Below are 21,988 nucleotides of genomic sequence, written 5' to 3'. Positions count from 1 at the left end.
TACTGGCATAAATCTGTACTTGCTCTTGTCCTTGTGTTATGTTGTTCAAGACAAGATCACTGTATAATTTAGTCCCAATTGCTGTCTTCTGATATTCCATAATTTATTTTATTTGAATCTCACCATGAAACCTTGTTCACTTTGATTTATTTATTTTTAAAATTAAAAAAACACAAACTAAATTTAAATTTTAAATGAGAACTGCATTGAATTTCCCCATTATACTTTGTTGAATATTTTTGGGGACATTTTTTTTGACATCTTGAGAATAAAACTGAAAAAATGATACGAAACAAGGAATCATTGAGACTTTTTTTTACAAAAAGGCTATGAATATTGGAAGCCTGAAATAAAAACTGAAAATGCTGGAAATGCTCAACAGGCCTACCAGTATCTGAAACAGAAAGATAGATTAAAGTTTAAGGTGAGACTCTTCATTCGAATTCAAAATGTTGACTGACCTTTACTTTTTCAGATCCTGACTGACCTACTGTGCATTCCCACCATTTTATCTACTTTTTTAACCTCTTTAGCCCATGCAAATCAGGGTCTTTTGAAATTAATGGAATACCTATTACAATTTTGTGGTACCAATGGTTGGACCAAGCTCCATCTATCAGTACTATCAGTGTTGACTGGCCTAACCAGCATTCCTTAAAAGGACCACTGCAGGCCACTCAATAACAGTTCAAAAAATAAGATGTGAATATAACTTTTGTGGGCTTAGGAGGAGCATTAATGCTCCTTTCAGCCCCCAATCCAATCAGCGAGCTGCTCAAACTGCATGAGTATCTTGTTGACAGAATGGTAATGAAAATTGGTCGGGCCTCCCGCTGGCGTCATTATGTGGGCATCCTGAGTGCTCTGCCGACCGCCCGCTCGATGTCCGCTGTTACCAAAAAATCGGCCACTAGGTTTATTTAACTGCATATTGCACAGAATATCCTATTTACTTGTAACATTCAGTGAAATAAAAGCTTGTATCCTCACACTACGAGTCACGTGATTCAGTGGTGCTTTGCTATAATTTACATGGTAGAGCTACAGCTCGATTCTCACAACACATTTATTGATCATTAACATCAGGAAACTGCTCAATTCTACTACCAACTTTTGTGAAATAGTGCGTGCTTTTACATTATACAGAAAAAAAACTTGCCGATTATGCCAGGCTGTAACATACTGCACAGCTCCAATACATGAATAAATTGTTCAAGTGTCATTCTCATGGTGTATGACATATTGATCTTTTATGGGACACACCTGAATCCCTCATCAATCTACTTATCTTCTCAACCAGTACATAAAGCTAACCAGTTTTCAGCATACATGCATCAGAGTTTGCACTGTAACAAATGATACTAGATGAGAAGGAATTACAGGGGAGAAATTCATTATAGCCCCATTTGGGGCACTAAATTTTAAAAGTTGAGAAAATTAGCGGCAGGTGCTAATGTTACTAAACATTTAAAAAATTCAGTTTTGCGCTCCAGGAAGGAAGTGGAACGCTAAATCAAGCGCTCCACTTCCTTCTTGGAGTGCAATCGGCAGCAGGCGGGGCGGAGACTTCAGCAGCGCTGCATACTGGGCCGTGCAGCGCTGCCGCGTTCAAAGGCTCCTTCCCTCCCTTAAAGGGAAGAGCCATCGCTGCAGGCTCTGCAATATGAAAAGTACCTATCTGGACCACCAAGGCAGCCGCGATCCCGTTCGATCGGCCTGGCATTCAAGCAGAGTGCTGGGCTGATCAATCACGGGCAGGAATCTGCGAAAAAAATGGGATCAAGAAAGGTAATTTTTTTCTTTGCTTACCTCAGCAACCTCACCTTTAATCATCGCCCCTGAAGCAGCGGGCTGCCTGATACACGTCTCCTGCAGCTGTCAGTGTTTTCAACCGGGGCTGCTGCAGGGGCCGGAAGTCAATTTCGGATCCGGGGTGATGTGCACGCGATGATGTCATGATCTTCGGGCAAAGGAGATTGGGGCGCAACGCCGTAGCACCGCTGCAAAACTCCCGCCATATGAGTCGATGTCAGCGCCGCGCCCGGTCACAAAGCCATTTACGCCCCGTTAGTGCCCCCAGGGTGCACAAAGGCACCCAATTTCGCCCCCACCACTTTTCACCTTATATATTCTTTGGGCACATTGAGTGACTTCTCTTGGAAGAGAAAATGATTCAGATGTCTGTATAAACAAGCATATAGAGCTTGTTGAAGTTGATGGCACTGTCTCTTTGCTGTGCTGGGACATGCTGTATTTAATGAAGTCAGATGCCCTGCAGAAGAGGACACCTGTCACCTGTTGAATACAAGTCCTCAGAGCTCCTTGGCTGATGTTACAGAGGTCTCCAGAATGTCTTCTGGAAGGAACCAGAGCCGTAGAAATTGAGGGCTGTCATCACCGTATAGTCTCCAGACTTGGTGTCTCTAGGCCTGGTGCCTCAAGCCCCGCGCCTCCTCCTGCTGCTCTTCCTGCAGGTCGTTCATGATAATCAAAAATAGGGGAATGCCCAGTGGATAGGGCATTGCAATGCTTTCACCTTCTTAACGCATAGAAAGTAGTGAGGGTCCTGAAATTAACTGCATTCAAACACTACCGGGACTCTGGGTGGCCAAACTGTAGGGTTTGGCCGGTGCCAACATCAGTGGTTTTTGGGCTTTTAAAATGGATATGTACCCTTTTAAAATGGAGATACACTTGGGCTGCATTTCAAAATGGAGTTTGGATTTTTGGACTTTAAAAGGGACTGCCTGTTGGTTTCTGCGAAGATAGCAGGAACGGTCTGTCTTTTGGGTTGCCATGGGACCAGTCTCAACGCTGACGTCATGAAAGGCAGGAGCCTTTTCATATTCGAACTTGTGAGATTTGGGGAAAACCACCCTTTGTCCATGGAGCCGGGATGTCTGGATGGACAATGAGGTTTGGAGGTCAAAAGTAACACCTCTGGACTCTTTCAATGAAGGAGCAGTCAAGAACTTAACAAACAGTTAGCAATTCGAGTACTGCTCATCTACAATAATGGCCTAACGTTGTTTTCTTCAAGATGACCAATCCAGGACAAGAGACATCACCAGGTAAACCAACTAGCATCTCTGCGACCATGGTAACCAGGAACCACCCCGCTAGTTTTGTGTATTGCACAGGGTATAACCATGCTGAACTTTGGGGATGCAGGGCTGCTTGCTTTTTGGTTGTTGCTTGCCTGCTTTTCTCTACCGTCTGTAACGGGGGTTCTCCGCGTAACTACGCGTCCGCCAACTCTCCAGGAACGCCAGAAGTGAGCGCCTCGTTGTACCGCCTGAACGTAACTCTCTAGGCCTCATCGCATGCCTCTGTTAGGCATGGTTTAGTCTCTGGAGTCGAACGGACCCGGGACCGCGTGAATCAATGACAAAGGCTGGTAATTATATCCAGCATACACCTCTAGAAATCCCTAGGACCACCCGCGTGTTTTGCTGCTGAGGAATGGCAAGTGTCCAAGACGCAGGCTAACACGTGTGTGCGTGTGAGGAGGCTTCCAAGTGTGGGTTCTGACCAAACTGAGAGGGGTTTAGTTAGAAGGGTTTTTCCCCTTATCTAGGCTTAGATTCTAAGAAGGGGTTGGTTCGGCGTAACCAACAGGGTGGGTATTTTAGTCTAAAGTTCTAAGCTAGTGTCCACGGTCACCTATGCGTTCTGCCGTAGGCGAGAGGAGTAGGAATTGTCGTTTTTGTGAGTGTAATAAAAGCAATCGATCTTTGACCAACCTGAACCGTTTTGTTTTGTCTGAATCATTTATTATCTATCCATAGTAACTCCTTGGGTCTGAACTTGGGGATTGTGGGGCTTGTGGTTCGCGGTATAATTCGGAAGGTCAACCGGGTGGCATCCGGTCACGGCCCAGTTACACAGTAATCCCGCTGGGGACGCTGCACATCGGGCATAGGAGAAGACCTATTTGGCCTTGGTCTCTCTCTCTCTGTGGGATTACCTGCTAATCGATGGGCTGGGCAGGGGCTATTGGCATAAGCTCCTGCCGTCCAAGGGAAACAACCCAAACCGGGGAGTTTTTGTGGCACGGGTCGACTCAAGGGAGAGTCATAGAAACACGGGGCACGCAAAAACACCCTACAAAACTGGCAAGAAAAGACAGCCAAAGCTGAAAAAATTAGATGAACAAAAACTCAGAACAATTTCCAGTCTGCTGCGGTGAGGCCCCACAGCTTTAATGGCCACTTTGTTGGCCTCCCAAGCTGAGAAGTGAGAGTCATAAATCACGTCAATGCCAGGTCATGCAAGCCATTAATTTTCAGTCTAAACGGCTGCAGCATAAATCCAGCAAATTGGCGATCGCCATCTGTTGTGTATGTAATATGTGTGCTACTTTGAACCTATGGACAGGACTGCACTGCTTGTAGGGCGTAGTGATACGCAGTACCACTCCTGGCCATAGGGGTATAAATAGTACTGTGGGTACTGATCTCCCCTCAGTTCCCGCCTGTGGGCATGAAGTAAAGACCTACGTATAGTCCCCACCTCCAACCAGTAAAGACCTGTTTTATAGTTACTGATTAAGTCTGAGTATTAATTACTTGAACAACTCACAGATTTAACACTGGCGACGAGTCTGATTCGGACCCTGCGGCAGTCACTCCACGGCAGCTTCGTCCACAGCCAGGACGTTGCAGAGAGGTTTCCACCCTCTCCACCCCACTGGAAGACATCCTGACCTCGGAGCCTCCATCGGCGACCGTCAGCTTCTTCTCCAGCTTGGTGGTGGGTAAGCCGTTGTCTGAGCCGGGCAGCGACGCGACAGGCAGTCGACCGCACGAACGGGGCTGGGGGAGCTGGAGGAATAGGGCGCGAGAGCCGCTTCGAGCGGGAGGCGTTTCAACAGAGCGATCGCATCTCCTGATAAGAGCCGAGAGCCGCTTCGCGATCCAGCGATCGCATCCGCTGATAAGGGCCGCACTCGGGCGATCGCGGCGAAGATAAGGGCCGCACTCGGGGGCTGAAGGGAGACGGCGTCGGGGGACGGGTGAAGACCGCCAAGCGCGGGAAAACCGCCATTTTGTGGGCGGAGGACGACGGCAAGAGCGGGAAGCCGCCATCTTTGATAACAAGTAAAGAAAATAAAATCTGAGAAATTGCAAATCTACAATGCCTAAACACGGGAATATTAGCACCTTTGATAGTGACCTCGAAGATTGGGCCATATATGTTGAAAGAGTAAAAAATTATTGTAAGGCCAATAAAATTCGTGACCAAGATAAAGCTCTAACATTATTAAATTTAATGGGTGCGAAGACATACGGGCAATTGAAACACCTGTTATCACCAGATGAACCGGCGGATAAGACGTTCGATGAGATTGTTACTGTCCCGAAAGATCATCTAAACCCCACGCCGCTGATGCTAGCGGAACGATTTAAATTTTACGACAGAAGGCAGCTACAGCATGAAAGCAATGCTGAATATTTGCTGGAATTGCGTAAATTAGCGAAATATTGCCAGTTTGGAACGGGACTGACAGAGGCACTTCGAGACAAATTTGTGTGTGGTTTATTTAAACAGGATACACAAAAGCGACTGCTCGAGGAGAATGAGCTGACGCTTGAGAAGGCGGTCACTATGGCAGCAGCACACGAAGCCGCAGCGAGAGGCACGGCAGTAATGCAGCTACGGTCACCGGAGCTCAGTGCACACAAATTGGGTGTGAGTTCTGGCAAATGTTATCGTTGTGGAAAGACAACGCATGATCAGAACCAGTGTTGGTTTAAAAACCAAGAATGTAGAACTTGTGGTAGGCTTGGACATATAGCTAGAGTATGCAGGTCAGGGAAGAAGACCAGCAACAAGAAGTCACCGCAAGGAAAATACGCAAAGGTACACAAGGTGACCGAACAGGAGTCCGATTCAGACGCTAGCAGTAATGAACTGGCTAGCTTAAGAGTACTCAACGCTGGTAAGGGTGCAGACCTCCAGACAATTTGGGTCACTCTTCAGATAGAAGGAGTCCAAGTAAAACTGGAATTGGACACTGGATCGGCATTGACGGTCATAAATAAGAAAGATTACGGAAAGTTATTCCAACATATTCCCCTACAGGATACGGGGATTATATTGGAAACATACACGGGGCAAAGAGTGTACCCCATTGGGAAAATAGAGGTTGCAGTGGTCCACAAGGGCGAAGACAGTCAAATAATGGACTTATATGTGATATCTGAAGGAGGTCCTCCACTACTAGGACGGGAGTGGATTAGGAAAATGAATATGGACTGGCATTTCCTACAAACAATAACGAGTGAGAACTCGGTGAAGATAGTCGGCCCAGACTCTGGAACGGATGATGGTAAGCCCAACTCAGGTGCAAAAGACAAAGTTTCAGCACAGAATTCCACTGAGCAACAACAACATAGTTTAACTGTGGATTCTGAGTCTGGCAAGTCTACTGATGTGCCCATTTCTGAGGGACACCGGGCTCGAACTCAACTCCATTTCAAACTACAACAGCAATTAGAACAAATGCTTCGCCGTTTTGAGCAAGAGTTGAATGCAACGAAAGAGTTCTTTGATATAGAGTTGGAGAATCTGGAAAGACAACAGAAGCAGCTGATGGAGAAAATGGAGCAGGAGCACACAAAACGTCTGATGTCAGAGGAGTTAACGGTCAGCCAACCCCTGCATATGCTGAAGGACAGGACTCTGAAATGGGAAAAACTTGAACACGAACTTCAATATTCAAACGAAAGGGGTTCGGAGCTCTCAAAGGTTATTGGAAGAGCTGAGGTGGCAACACAGACTGAGATGACTGCAACAGAGCAGCCCTTGGATGCCAAAAGTACGCTGACTCACGTCAACGTAGAACAACAGACCGCTGAAACAGCTGCTCCGGTAGAGGGATTGAATAGTCTGATCAATCAATCTCCAAAAGAAGTTGAAGTAGTAAAATCTCAAATGAGGTCATTAGTAAACGACTTGCTGAAAGCCCAGAAAAAGCTGGATGAAGAGGTACGCATGAAGAAGTCTCTTCAGGAAAGATGTCTGGACTTGGAACAAAAGCTGGCTAACGCCCAGCTGGGTATGGAGGAAATAGAAGACCCTCTCGCTGGCCTAGATCAGGACGACACCGAATATTACTATGTCCTGTCCTGCCCAACTTGTAACTTCGACTCCCACCATACAGAAATCATGGAGGAGCACCGAAAGTCTACGGAACATCGGGAGAAGGTGGCTCTACTACGGAAAAAGGAGGAAGAGAAGGAGGAACTGCGCATGCAGCTGGCAGCTGACAGTGGAGCCCAGAGAGTCTCCAAGAAGCAGAAAAGGAAAAGTCGAAACAGAAGATGACCCATCTGAACCATTATTACCTCTACCAGATCACACACGTGGTCCCTCCGAACGGAGCCAATTCAGTTCGGAAGTTCAAACTGTTAAATCCATGGAAGGACTATTGAATGAGTCACTCCAGCAACGTGAACCGACTACACCACAGAGATTGAATCTGTGAACTGTTTTCCGCAGAGACTGAATCTGTGATCTGTTTTGACATGAAGTTATCTATGTATCTATGTTATTCTGTTATGTAAACCTGAAGTTATATATGTATATATGTTATTACGTTATGTTAAATGGGGAGATGACTGTAAAGCTAGGAAGGGAAGAATGTTGTGTATGTAATATGTGTGCTACTTTGAACCTATGGACAGGACTGCACTACTTGTAGGGCGTAGTGATACGCAGTACCACTCCTGGCCATAGGGGTATAAATAGTACTGTGGGTACTGATCTCCCCTCAGTTCCCGCCTGTGGGCATGAAGTAAAGACCTACGTATAGTCCCTACCTCCAACCAGTAAAGACCTGTTTTATTGTTACTGATTAAGTCTGAGTATTAATTACTTGAACAACTCACAGATTTAACACCATCGACTACAATGGAGGCGCGAGTGCCGAAAATAAACTTCTCTCAGCATAGGCAAGGGTATCGGCAGCGCTAATGTCAGCAAATTATGGGGCAACACAACTAATGGCATAACTCACTCACTCCATTATTTCCTGAAATTTTTACATTTAAATACTGGTGCACACGGTTAATGTATCATTACTATGACACAAGTTTCCATCAAATTCAGGCCTATAGTTTCTGTGTTACCGGCTTTTCCTGGCATGCAAAGTTTTTAGCCAGAACTCCCACCGTATTTCTCATATAAAAAGTCAGTACTGGGTTTTAGTGCAGCCTGTTGATTATGATACTGATAACCTAATCCCCTGGTACTGGGCTGGCACAGTTTATGATACAATTAGAACCTTTCATTTGCACAGCAGCCTGCAACACATTGTAGTCCATCTGTAATTCTACAGCTAATGGTAAATTCTGCATTCCCGGGGGGCAGCCACCCTCAGAGGGAACTCGGGTCAGAGTTAGATCTACAGCGCTGTAGTCCCAGTTTTCTGATCCATGCTCCCTTCAAGCATGGCTCCCTGCTGGGAGCATAGGATCAGGCAGTTTACTCTTTAGCTCTTTGCACTGTTACACACAGAAATACAAGGACTTTTACACTAACCTATGTAGGTGAGAATGGATGCTTGTCTGTCTGTCCCTGCAGCGTTACTGGCCAGGCAGGTATAAACTCCAGAATCCTTCTGGGAAGCATGTCTAATAATTAGACTTCCACCTTTACTTAGCATATGCCTTTAAAACACAAAGTACAGTGAGGCACCTTAGACATGTATTTGTTACAATATGACATGTTTTACTATTGAAGGTTGCAAACTTAAAATATAGACTAACTACAAATAACCAAATAATTCTTCCATAAACCAGTAAACAGACCATTATATCCTTTTTTAATTCTCCCTGTTATTGCCTTCTGAAGGTACTGATGCATGCTGGGGCATGGTTCCATTGGCGCGGTTCCACACCATCTGGTTCCAAGTGGCCATTATTCACGCATTATCCTGGATATTGAATGTCAGAAGGCTATTTTACTTTGGGTGTGGGGAGCATTACAGCTGACTTTGATTCTGTTGTCACCCGACATCCTCACACACATATATGCTTTCCAGCATGGAGATCAATCATGAGTGGCATCGTTGGCTCATTTCCCCTCCCCCCCCCCCCATGTAGCCCCAAGGAAGCTGTGGCTTATTGTAGCACCGGTGTTTCTGCCCCAGCTAAGATCAGCTACCTCAGCATAGACTAGGAGTTGAACTTGGGACTTTTCTGGTCTGTATGATTTAGTATCACACTGGGCGGGATCCCTTACCTGCTAACTTGGGATGTCGAAGAGTTTTGTCTTCATGGGTTGCATAGGTACATAACATAGAAGTTGGGAGGCCACACAAAAGTTTAACTCCATGTTCCCAATAACTTGTCTATATTTCAACTTGCTGTTACTAACAGATCCAAGTTTTCTGATTTAGGATTTATCCATTAATGAGGCCAAAGACAGCCTTTGGGTCCATAAAGTTCAAACTGGGAAAACCATCAAATAAGAAATAGAAGCACAAATAGAACGGTGTTGCCTGGGTCTTGAGAGCCAGATTGCAGGCTCATGAGCTGCCATTTGGACACCCAAGTCACCAGGTGACCTCACATTATTCTCTCTTGATAGCAACATAGTATTCTCATTCTGCTTCATGGGTTTCACAATCAGTCACTGGATATCCTCACAACACAAATTCAGTTTCCACAGTTGGCAGTTCTAATCATGTGGGTTACAGTTTTTTTTAAGCATACACAAAATGAATAGAAATAAAGGTTAATCAGATTTCCTTAATTTACAATCTTTACAATTTCCTTTACCACAGCAATAATTCTATGTGGCCAATGTCCTTGCCATCGAAACCGTCCCCCTCCTGAGCCAGTGTCTCAGACTGAACCATCTTGTTTGACCCCAAGCTGAATTTATGACCTATATGCGACCCATCACAAAGTGCCCCTTATTTTTAAACTGTATTTTCTTCCTCCTCTTTCATTGTCTTCCTGAACCACAAACCAACCAACTGTGGCTGACCTGCTCCCAGTCTGCCCACACTGCTTTAGCCAGCCACGAGGAAGTGTACAAGAGCAGAGTAGTGATGGCCCTTGTTCTGATTTGGTCACCTCTCTTCATACTGCAGTGGATAAATTTGACTAATCCAGCATCAGAGCGTACCAAAAAGTGCAAGTGGTTGATAGGTTAAGTGTAGAGTATTTAACAATAATCCAGAAATGATTGCATTAATTAACAATCATAAAAATGCTTCCAGCACAAACACAGCACATATAATAGCAGAATTTCATTACACCAAGAAAATAAGCCCAAATACTTAAGAATTTGCACAATTTAGGGACATCATGATTTCTACAAAATAGAGAATACACAAGAGAGTCTCACACCCAGATTATGTTGACAGGTCTGATTTCAAAGAGTCTTACTGTGCAAACAGAGTTTTGTTTGTGACAAGAAACCAACATAAGAGAATCTTAATTTTTTGGGGGGGAGGGAGAATAAAAATCTTATAGAACATGCACTATCATGTAACACTTAAGAAAATAAACTGTCAGCTGGGGAACCAAAGCAGAAACAAAATTCTATACTGGCATTTGCTTCAAACAGGGCTGATAGGATGTGCAAAAGAAAATGTCATCTTATAAATAAAGATATGAAGTTATTCAGCAAATCACATGGGACACATTATGAAAGGCTGTTTCACATGCAATTTGTTCCATATGCAGACTACAACAGCGGAGGTGCACGTATTGACTGGGCCATGATCCTTGGGGTATTTCATTTTTGGACTTGCTTCTTTCAAATATTCCCAATGGCAGTAAAATTCAAAGTGTTGTTGAATATAATTCTGCACGCTTGTGTTAGTCTCCTGAACAGCCAGGAACAGAAAGCAAAATACTTTAAGGTTGAGAACTTGATTGTGTATCTATCCTGCAAAATATGTGGTACAGTATTGTAGTCCTTGACCACTACCACTAGAGGCTGCTAGAGCACTGAGCTAGCACAACAGCAGCCTCCAGTAGCAGACATTCGGGCTCCAACTACAGTCTCATCTTATCTGGCCAAAATACATTCACTTACAACTGTTTCTTTTTCTATTTTTTTCTCCTCCTGTCTCAAGCTACAGTACAGTTCCACGGATGCCAGCTGACCTCTTAAGCTCTCTCAAGGGTCCATTCTTCACAGTTAATCCTAGATACTGAGAGTTGGCTGGCGATTGATCGTTGTAGCCGAGACTGATGCTGCTTTCCGGCAGTGGGTGCTAGATTGCAATCAGGTGCATGAATGTTGATGAATTTTTATTTCCTCCCTCTCAAGTCCAGTAATTGCCAATTGTAGTACCCTCAAATGTTCAACTGAGATCAGTTGACTTCACAGTGATTGAATTTGAGAGATTGCGGTCTGTATTGCTCATTTCCATTCAGGGCATCTAATTTAGCAACAGGGCCATGAGGAGAAGGAGCAGCTGTTTCTTAAAATGTGACGTTAGTTCAGAATATTAACAAAGAGAAGGATTTACCTTCTAATATGTCACAAATTAAATTTTCAATTCAAATAATTTGTCTACAAATAGACCCATCTGTTGAGCCTGTATTCATCCATCCGTGTTCCTAAATAGTGGAGCGGATGCACTGACGTAACAGCAGCTGTGGGGATTTCCTTGGAGCACGTCTGCTTCTCGTCAGTCATGTCAGTGTGAGAAGAAGCCTGGGTGGAGATGTCATTACAGACTGCCCGCTCCAAGGCTTAGCAGCTGAGATGAATGAATACAGGACTACACTCAAGAGGTGTACATATGTGAATATACATAAAGCTAATTAGTTAAAATCTGGGATTCATTTCAAAATAAGTACTTACCATTTTGTTAACATTATAAGTGACATGTGTGAAGCTGGAGACAACTATAACAAGATCAGCGTGTTATGAAATTGATCCTGGTAGACTGCCAGAGAATTTCTATTGGGGTATCAAAAGCAAAGCCACAGATTTACCTTGGCTGAATGCATGCTCCAACAATCCTTGTTAATAAGCAAAGCTCGCTTATAGTAAAGTTCCCTTTAAAGTGTACATTTGTCTAAAATTAATAAACCCTATACTGCCTCCGCCCCTGTAAAAAACTCTCTCCCAACTCTCTTACAACTGCACTTACAAAATCCCAACTTTCCAGCCTTTGGCCTTCCATTCACCATGACATTTCTGCAGCTACCAATCTGCTCAACCATACCGTCACCACCTTTGATGCCCTAGTCACTATTAAAACAATTACTCTCTCACCCTGGCCGTTCCCCCTGGTACGGCCCTCATCTTCACTCCCTCAAGTCCAAGGGATGCAGACTTGAACGGCTATGGCGGACAACTGGTTTGACCATTCACCGCCAGATCTGACTGGACCACATAAAGCATTATCGGGTCCTACTTTGTCTGCCAAAACTGTTCACTATTCCAGGATCATTCTGGAATGCACAGATAAACCCCGGTTACTATTCTCTACTGCGAACCATCTCCTTTAACCCCTCTCCCCTGTCTCCTCCACCCTCACCTCCAACAACAAGTGCGAGAAGCTCATGGACTTCTTTGTCTCTAAGATTGAGACTATCCGTTCAGCTGCCTCTGCCACTTCCCTTCCTTCCCCTAGCCCACCGGGCCAAACTTCCCCTCAGGTTTCCCCCTGCCCTAGCCCTGAACTCGCATTGTAAAGTCTGTGGGTTGTGCAGTTAATAACGACACAGACTTCAGGAGTAACAAACAAACAGGACTTTACTATTCGAAGGTCAGGGCGAATCTGCCCTATAAATCATGCCACAGCACTTATATACCGGTGTGGTCGCCGTCGGTATTACCGTATACAGAAGCCAAACAAGTAGTGCCACACCTAAAATAGTTCTCTTAAAGGTGAACGGTTACATACAATAGTCTCTTAAAGGTAGACGGTTACATACACTACAATCCTCCCTTTTTAGCTTACAACATACGTATTCCCCATTAAACATAACATATATTCAACTTCATGTAAAACAATTTACAGATATAGTCTCTGCGGAAAACAGTTCACAGGTTCAGTCTCTGTGGGAACAGTTCACAGATTCAGTCTCTGGTCTTGACTCGGTCCGAACAACATCTCTGTGGTGTAGCCGGTTCACATTGCTAGCGTGACTCATCCAATAGTCTTTCCCTTGACGTAACAGCTTGAACTTCCGTCCTGCTGAACCAGCAGTGCTGACTTTTACAAACAGCTGGACTGCCTTCGTAATTTTTCCCTACTTTCCCATTAGAAGTAATAATGATTTAGATGGTTATCATCTTCGGCTTCGTCTTTTCCTTTTTTGCTTCTTGGAGACTCTCGGGGCTCCCTTATCAGCTGCCAGCTGTAGCGCCACCATCTCCCTATGTTCTTTAGACTTTAAGTGCTTCATCCTGATTTCTGCACTTTGGGAGTTTTCATCACAAGCTGGGCAGACCAAGTCCTCATAATATTCCGTGTCACTCAACAGGTCATGGTAATATTCGGTGTCATCCTGAGCTAGTCTAGCGAGAGGGCCTGCTACTTCTTCCTTACCCAACTGGACGTTAGCCGACTGTTGTTCCCTCCCTAGACATCTTTCCTGAAGAGACTTCTTTATGCGTTCATATTCATCCCACTCTTCCTGGGTTTCCTGCAAATCCTTCACTAATGACTTCAATACTTCCCCTTCCATCGGAGATTGATTGATCGGGCTATTCAATCCTTCTACTGGAGCATCTGTTTCAACAGTCTGTTGTTCCCATTGACGTGATTCAGCGTACTTTTGGCATCCCAGTAAAATCCGTGTTGCACCCTCAGCTATATCCGTAACTTTTGAGAGCTCCGAACTCCTTCCCTCTGAAGATTGAAGCTCGTATTCAGATTGTTCCCATTGCAGAGTCTTGTCCCTCAACATATGAAGGAGTTGGCTGACCGTTAACTCTTCCGCGGGAACACTGTGAATCAGAGTCTTCTCCATTTCATCCACCTTTTCCTCCAATGCTTTCACCTTCTTTTCCTCTTGGACTTTGGCTTTCAGCGCTCGGAGAAGTTGTGCCATGATGCTATCTAGCTCTTGTGCCATGATGCTCTCTAGCTCATGTCTTACAGTCTCTGTGTTTCTTACAGTTTCCTTTTCTTCCGCTGAAAGGATTCCCAGTTGAATCTGTTCTTCAAGTTGTTGAACCTCGGTCATTGCCGCCTCATATTTGTCTTGGGTTTCCTTCAATAATTTTCTGAGTTCTTGGACATCTTGCCTTTCATGTTCTGCCATGTCTTTCACCTCTAATTTCTCCTCTATGGATGGAACTTCTACCGATGAGTCTGTCTTGGCCTTGAGCTCATCAAGAATTTCCTGCAGCCTTTGGACTTCTTGCTCATGTTCAACCTTTAGTTGCTCATATGCTTCTACTGAAACTAGCTTTTCGGAGGTTGCCGAGTTAACCCCCTCCAGAATTGTAGCCTGGGCCTCTTCATACTGTTCTTTCAACTTCTCACACTCTGCTTGTAAGGAGTCGTAGAGAAGAACTGGAATAAAATCCTGGCTTCCTGAAGATTCCTCTTCATTTGCTTCTTTCACAATTTTCTGTTGGAGTTCAGCCAAGGCTGCTATGCTATCTGCCTCTCGAAGTCTCACTGCCATCAAATCTTCTTTATTCTTGCAGTCTATCTCAGCCATTTTCCCTTTACTTTCATTTAACTGAGTGAGTAGTCCCTTATTCTGGGCTGAGAGATATTGCACCTTCTCCTGTAGACCATTGCACTCCTTCTCTGCTCGACATAGCTGGTTACTGCTGATTTGGTTCTGTGTTTCAAGTTCCAACATCCTTTGCTTAGCTTCTTTCAGTTTCGCCCCTATAAGCTCCTCTTGCAACATGGCCACATTATTCTCATCAGGTAAAGAAGCGTTTCTCTTTTCTATGTCCAAGATTTTTTTCTGCATCTCTTTAAGTGCACACTGCGATTCAGCTTCTCTTAACCTTGCCTGCACTAGCTCCGTCTCCAATTGCAGAACAAAATCCTCAGTGTAGCGTGGTTTGCCTTTATGCTGTATCTCTAGATCATGCAAATATTCTAACTCCTGAACATCATAAGGGAGATGTGATCGGTAATTGGTCACGATGGCTCTATGGTCGCTCTCTGCTTGAGCTAGCTGCTTCTGTTGTCTTTCCAGATTCTCCCATTTGGGGTCATAGAACTTTTTCATTGTTTTCATCTCTTGTACGAGACAGTAACTCAATTGTTCTAATTGTTGTCGTTGTTCGGTGGAGTTCTGTTCTGAAACTTTGTTCTTCTCTGGAGCATAAGCCTTTATGCATGCCTTCGTTTTTCCAACCTTCGTCGGCAAGTCCATTTCAGCCTTGTCTTTCATATTTGGGTTGGTCTTATCGTCATCCGTTTCAGAATCTGAGCTGCTTGTCTGCACCGAGTCCTCACTCGTTATGGCTTTTAGATAGTGCCATTCCATGTCTATTTTCTTGATCCACTCCCGTCCTAGAAGTGGTGGTCCTCCCTCATGTAGTACGTATAAGTTCATTCTTGGGTGTTCTTTACCCCTATCTCTCACTTTGACTCTTATCTTTCCCATGGGGTATACTTTATGCCCCGTGTATGTCTGCAATACGAACTTGGTATCTCTTAAGGGTATATGTGAGAATAGCCGGTGGTAATCCCTTCGATTTATGACTGATAGAGCTGATCCAGTGTCCAACTCCATTTTCACTTGGATTCCAGCTATTTTCAGCATGATCCAGATAGTTTGTAGGTCAGCTTCCTTACTCACATTGTGAATTCTCAGACTACCCAGCTCCTGGCCGTTTGGGTCTGAGTCTGAATTCTGTTCGTCTGAACTCTTCTCAGCCACCTTGTGTACCTTGTTGTACCTTTCCTGTGATGGCTTCCTTTGGTTGTTGGTCTTCTTCCCTGACCGGCATACCTTAGCTATGTGACCCAGTTTGCCACATTTCCTACATTCCTGGTTCTTAAACCAGCATTGGTTCTGGTCGTGTGTTGTCTTCCCACAACGATAGCATTTTGTTGTTGTCGAGGTAATTTGATCCACACTTAGTGCTGCTGTCTTTAGCTGCATTTCCGCAGTTCCCTTCGCTGCGGCTTCGTGCGATGCTGCAATAAGGACAGCCCTGTCAAGTGTAAGGTCGTTCTCTTCGAGTAGTCGCTTTTGCGTTCCTTCCTTTGCCAACCCGCACACGAACTTGTCTCGCAATGCCTCTGTCAGATTCCCTCCAAACTGGCAGTATTTCGCTAGTCTACGCAGTTCGACCAAGTATTCTGCGTTGCTTTCGTCTTTCCGTTGCATTCTCGCATAGAATTTGAATCGTTCAGCCAACATCAACGGTGTAGGGTTCAAGTGGTCCTTCAGGACAGCCACAATATCATCGAAAGTCTGATCCGCCGGTTTAGCTGGTGCTAGTAGATGCTTCAAGAGCCCGTATGTCTTTGCGCCCATCGAGTTCAGCAAGGTTATAGCTTTGTCATCTTCTTCTATTTTATTGGCCTCACAATAGATCTCAATGCATTCCACGTACGTGGCCCAGTCTTCTACCTCGGAATTAAAATCGTTGATGTTACCACGCTTAGGCATCTTCCTCTCTTTGGGAACAACACAAGTATTTCTTTAAATTATTATTTCTTTTTTTTTCTAAGATGGCGGCTTTTCCCGCGAAAATGGCGGTTTCCCGCTCTTTCCTTCTCTCCCCGCCCCTTCAATGGCGGTTTCCCGCGTCTGTCGTCTTCTCCGCCTAATGGCGGCTTCCCGCGTTTCTTCCCTGGTGGGAGGGGTCCGCTTTCCCCACAGCGGACAGGTTCAGCCGCTGGGCTGGCTCTCGCACAGTTCCCCTTACTCGGCTCTGTCTCTCTCTCCCGCTCGCACGGCTCTACCGGCTCTGGGTACACCCCGTTGACGGAGAACAGTTCAGCCGCTGGACTGGCTCTCGCGCAGTCTCTCTCCCCTTGCTCGGCTCTGTCTCTCTCTCTCCCGCCCGCTCGGCTCTACCGGCGCTGGGTACTCCCGTTGGCGGAGAACAGTTCAGCCGCTGGACTGGCTCTCGCGCAGTCTCCCTTGGTCGGCTCTGTTTCTCCCGCACGCTCGGTTCCCATTCGCCTCCCAGCCCTCTCGCAGTCCGGTGCTTCCCTCCCCGGCTGCGGCTGAGTTTCTCTCTTCCTGCGCCTACGCTCCCGGTCTCAGCGCTTCGTGGCTTCGGTCGCTGCCCGGCTTTCCCGCCGATCGCGGTCTGGCTGTCTCACGACGCCGTTGGACCCGACTTTCCGTCCGGCTCCTTTCCCCCTCGACCGTGGTCGAGTGCACAGCCCTTATCCTCCGGATATTCTTTACACTTTCCCTTACTCACAGTCTCCGTGGCCGCCTTGCTTCCTGCTGATCGGCTCACTCCGCACCGTGGCAGAAGGGACAGTCAGTGCCTGTTGCTGATGGAAGCTTTTGTTGCTAAAGTCTTCCTCCTTTCTATTGCTGCAGCCTCGTGTTTTCTCCCAGCAGAACGACGAGGGCGGTTGCCTCTCTTTGACGCTCTTTAGTTGCTTTGGTAGTCTTGCCGCAGGGTACGATCGGACTCGTCGCCACTGTAAAGTCTGTGGGTTGTGCAGTTAATAACGACACAGACTTCAGGAGTAACAAACAAACAGGACTTTACTATTCGAAGGTCAGGGCGAATCTGCCCTATAAATCATGCCACAGCACTTATATACCGGTGTGGTCACCGTCGGTATTACCGTATACAGAAGCCAAACAAGTAGTGCCACACCTAAAATAGTTCTCTTAAAGGTGAACGGTTACATACAATAGTCTCTTAAAGGTAGACGGTTACATACACTACACGCATCTTTCTCCAATTTCTCTCCAATCTCTCCTCTTGACCTCTCCATGCTCAGCTTGTCCATGAGACCCACTTCCTGCTCCCTCGACCCTATTCCCACTAAATTGCTGACCACCCAACTTCCTTTTCTGGCTCACATGTTAGCTGACATTGTGAATGGTTCTCTCTCCTCAGGTACTGTCCTCCTCTCCTTCAAATCGGTTATCATCACCCCCTCCTCAAAAAACCAACCTTGACTCCTCTGTCCTTGCAAACGACCGCCCCATCTCCAACCTCCCTTTCCTCTCCAAAGTCCTTGAAAGTGTTGTCGCCTTCCAAACCCATGCCCATCTTACCCGGAATTCCATGTTTGAATCCCTTCAATCCGGTTTCTGCCTCTGCCACAGTACCGAAACGGCTCTCATCGAAGTCACAAATGACATCCTTTGTGACTGTGACAAAGGTAAACTATCCCTCCTCATCCTTATCGACCTGTCTGCAGCCTTTGACACGGTTGACAACTCCATCCTTCTCCAACGCCTCTCCACCATCGTCCAGCTGGGTGGGACTGCACTCGCCTGGTTCCATTCTTATCTATCTAATTGTAGCCAGAAATCACCTGCAATGGCATCTCTTTCCACTCTCGCATTGTTACCTCTGGTGTCCCCCAGGGATCTATCCCTGGCCCCCTCCTATTTCTCATCTGCATGCTGCCCCTCGACGACATCATCCGAAAACACAGCGTCAGTTTCTACATGTACGCTGATGACACCCAGCTCTACCTCACCACCACCTCTATCAGCCCCTCCACGGTCTCTAAATTGTCACACTGCTTGTCCGACATCCAGTACTGGATGAGCAGAATTTTCTCCAATTAAATATTGGGAAGACCGAAGCCACTGTCTTTGGTCCCCGCCACAAACTCCGTTCCCTAGCCACCGACTCCATTCCTCTCCCTGGCAACTGTCTGAGGCTGAACGAGACTGTTTGCAACCTTAGTGTCATATTTGACCCTGAAATGAGCTTCCGGCCACATATCCATGGCATAACTAAGACCACCTATTTCCACCTCCGTAACATCGCCCGTTTCCGCCCCTGCCTCAGCTCATCTGCTGCTGAAACCCTCATCCATGCCTTTGTTACCTCTAGACTTGACTATTCCAACACACTCCTGGCTGGCCTCCCACATTCTATCCTACGTAAACTTGAGGTCATCAAAAACTCGGCTGCCCGTGTCCTAACTTGCACCAAGTCCCATTCACCCATTACCCCGGTGCTTGCTGACCTCCATTGGCTCCCGCTTAAGCAATGCCTCGATTTCCAAATTCTCATCATTGTTTTCAAATCTCTCAATGGCCTCGCCCCTCCCTATCTCTGTAATCTCCTTTAGCCCCACAACCCCACCGAAATATTTGCGCTCCTCAAATTCTGCCCTCTTGAGCATCCCTGATTATAATTGCTCAACCATTGGTGGCCGTGCCTTCAGCTGCCTAGGCCCTCGGCTCTGGAACTCCCTCCCTAAACCTCTCTGCCTCTCTTTCCTCCTTTAAGACGCTCCTTAAAACCTACCTCCTTGACCAAGCTTTTGGCCATCTGCCCTAGTTTCTTCTTATGTGGCTCGGTGTCAAATTTTTGTCTTATAACACTCCTGTTAAGTACCTTGGGATATTTTACTACGTTAAAGGCGCTATATAAATACAAGTTGTTCTTGTTGTTGTTATGGCCATCTCTCTTGTGTCAGCAAGCTATTTGGCTAGGAGATGTAAGGCATCCAGTCCTGATCCTATCATTATCTGACATCCGTCCACCACTTTGCAGCAGGGATGACGAAGAGTAAGAACCCTGGCTAAATGTTCTCTCTCTAGCACCTCAATAGGCACTTCAGCTGAGATCAGGAACCTTCCCTTGTGTCTGGTTGAGCTCTGCAGCAAGCAGCACATTTACCAGCTGAACCACCTGAGGGGCTTAATGGATTATTTAAAGAACTGATGCAAAGCATAACAAAATCTTGAATTATCGTAAAATAAAATATTACAAGAGTCTGTACCTGCTTGTTCCCATTATGAACATATCATTGTGAGTCCAGACTACCTGTGGCTGGGGGTAGCCTGTGGCGGAGCACCTGATTCGCACCTCTCTCCTTTCAGTAAAGGTCTGGTTCTTGGGGTACACAGTGACCCGTGGAGGTTCTGATTTAAAGCACAACATTACCAGTTACTTAGAATAAAATGATTTCAGTATAAAGCATGAGTTAGCAAATCACACAGAAATAGGAGGTTCAGACAAGGTCGATCAATTCGCAGAAAACCACTCAAACATTATAAACGTACCAGTTTGTCTCAAAAAGCAGGTGGTTTTGTTGAACTGAATTCACGTTCTCTGGATCATTAGTCCAGGTCTCTGGATTACTAGTCCAGTAACATAACCAACCACTACACTACCATATCCTATTATACAAGCATCAGGTTACAAGTTCCACTACTCAAAAACGTTGCAACCTGGTTCGGCAGTTCTGGGACCTTCATAAGCATATTTCTTTGATTAGGAATAAGCCAAGAATACGCCCGAGATGGCCCCAACTCCCCAAATAAGAATCTCGCTCCTGGGAAACCCAGCTCCAGGGCATTATTGCCTGGAACAAGGTCTCTGGTTCAGTGTGGGAGCATATCCCATCCTACCAAATCCATTGCACACTCTCACCTCAACAGTCCCCGGAAAAAACAACGGGTCCGCAGGAGCACCCAATTGTATCTCTGCTAATTAATAAATAAAATATCAGCAACTATCCTCAGACAACACATAACTAGGATAAGTGTATTGGTGCAGCTGACAGTCTGTGAATTTCCACACTGATCACATGCAGCAGGATTTAGTGCCTGAGTATCAGAATTTTCCATAAAACGTCCCAGATGCCATGAAAATGCCGGTTTCTGCGTGTCCCTCCGTGTTAACAAATCATTTGCCCTATACATAACCCATGAGGTAAGTACCGATTCAACATGGTCATACTTCACTGCACCAGGCTCTGGTCCCATGTCGATGATATTAGAAGTATTTGAAGATTAAAAGTTCAATTTATTTTAAAGATTCACTTTTAATAAAAGTTAATATGAGCCATTGGATACTAGTTATTTTATGTAGTTGGGTAAACTTGTGGCATCTTTGTTTTACAGCGCATTAAAGGGGCAATCTCCTTTTGTGCAGGCATATGAGGCAATTAACATGTTAGCTAAATGCCGAGGCTGTTGAGCATAACATTTAAATGAAGCACGAGAGCCATTTTGCAAAGTACAGATTTTATCAATATTAGAGGTTTACTCAAGAAAATATAAAGACATTTGTCATGTGGTTCCATTTTACTGCCAAAAGATACTGCAAATCCATTGCAGCATTCTTGGGAGAGGGAAAGCAGAGGCATATTATTTTTATACAGGGCTTTGTTTTATATTACTTCTCATCCAGGGGGGAGATATCAATACATACGTTACCCAGGGACCATGGGCAATAGCCAGAGCCAAACATATCACCTTCAGGGTAACACAGGTGACATTTTCACAACTATCACTTGGGATTTTCCAATGTATGTTAAAGTTATTAACCTATTTTTGCAAAGAGCTTGTCTGGTTCCTGCTTTGAAAAAGTGCAAGTCTTTGTTTGATATTCAGAGCTGGAGAGTAATAGCCAGCAATTAGACTGATCTCAACTATCATATGTCAAGTTTTGATTTTCAGTCACATGATTTGATCTCTATATTTCTTTTTGTAGCTTTCACTGGTGTTTTCAACTACAGGGTATATTGATGATATTTCCAGTCAGAGCATTATGACAACACCAAAAGAATTACAGAAACATGATGGGCCAGTAATTCCGGTCCCAACGCGTGAGTACGGACGGTGTACTCACGCGTGGGCCCGTTGGAAGTGCCGGATTTCAGCATGCACAGCGCATGCGCGGGAAACCGGCATTTCCTCTCCATCGAACTAAGGGGTTAAGAGGTCCAACGCGTGCACGCAGGACTCTGCGCGCACGCGTTCAACTTCCTTCGTTTTGACAGGTTTGCGCGTGTGCAAGGGCCTGAACTTTTTAGAAATGAAAAAAGGAGGCGTAAGGAGTGGATTCTTGAAGGTAAGTGGTCTAGTATTTAAAATTATTACATTTTTCCACAGCTTCATTGTTTTTAAGG

At 45.4% G+C, this 21,988-nt stretch overlaps 1 protein-coding gene across 1 annotated transcript in view; it reads right to left on the bottom strand.

The window, feature by feature from the left end:
- The window catches only part of hmcn1 (hemicentin 1), a 757,099-nt gene that overhangs the window by 465,207 nt on the left and 269,904 nt on the right, over positions 1–21,988 (bottom strand). Inside the window, exons 12-13 of the mRNA XM_085982583.1 lie at positions 19,853–19,994; positions 8,545–8,672 (exon numbers count right to left, since the gene is read on the bottom strand). Of these exons, the coding sequence (XP_085838709.1) occupies positions 8,545–8,672; positions 19,853–19,994 (270 nt within the window). The remainder of the gene's footprint in view (positions 1–8,544; positions 8,673–19,852; positions 19,995–21,988) is intronic.

This window comes from Somniosus microcephalus, chromosome 3 (genome assembly GCF_052327205.1).
Source record: "Somniosus microcephalus isolate GS21.2 chromosome 3, FLI_Smic_1.0, whole genome shotgun sequence".
Lineage (NCBI taxonomy): Eukaryota > Metazoa > Chordata > Chondrichthyes > Squaliformes > Somniosidae > Somniosus > Somniosus microcephalus.
The sequence above is the reverse complement of the archived record's forward strand: the minus strand, read 5'-3'. Positions and strand labels throughout refer to the sequence as shown.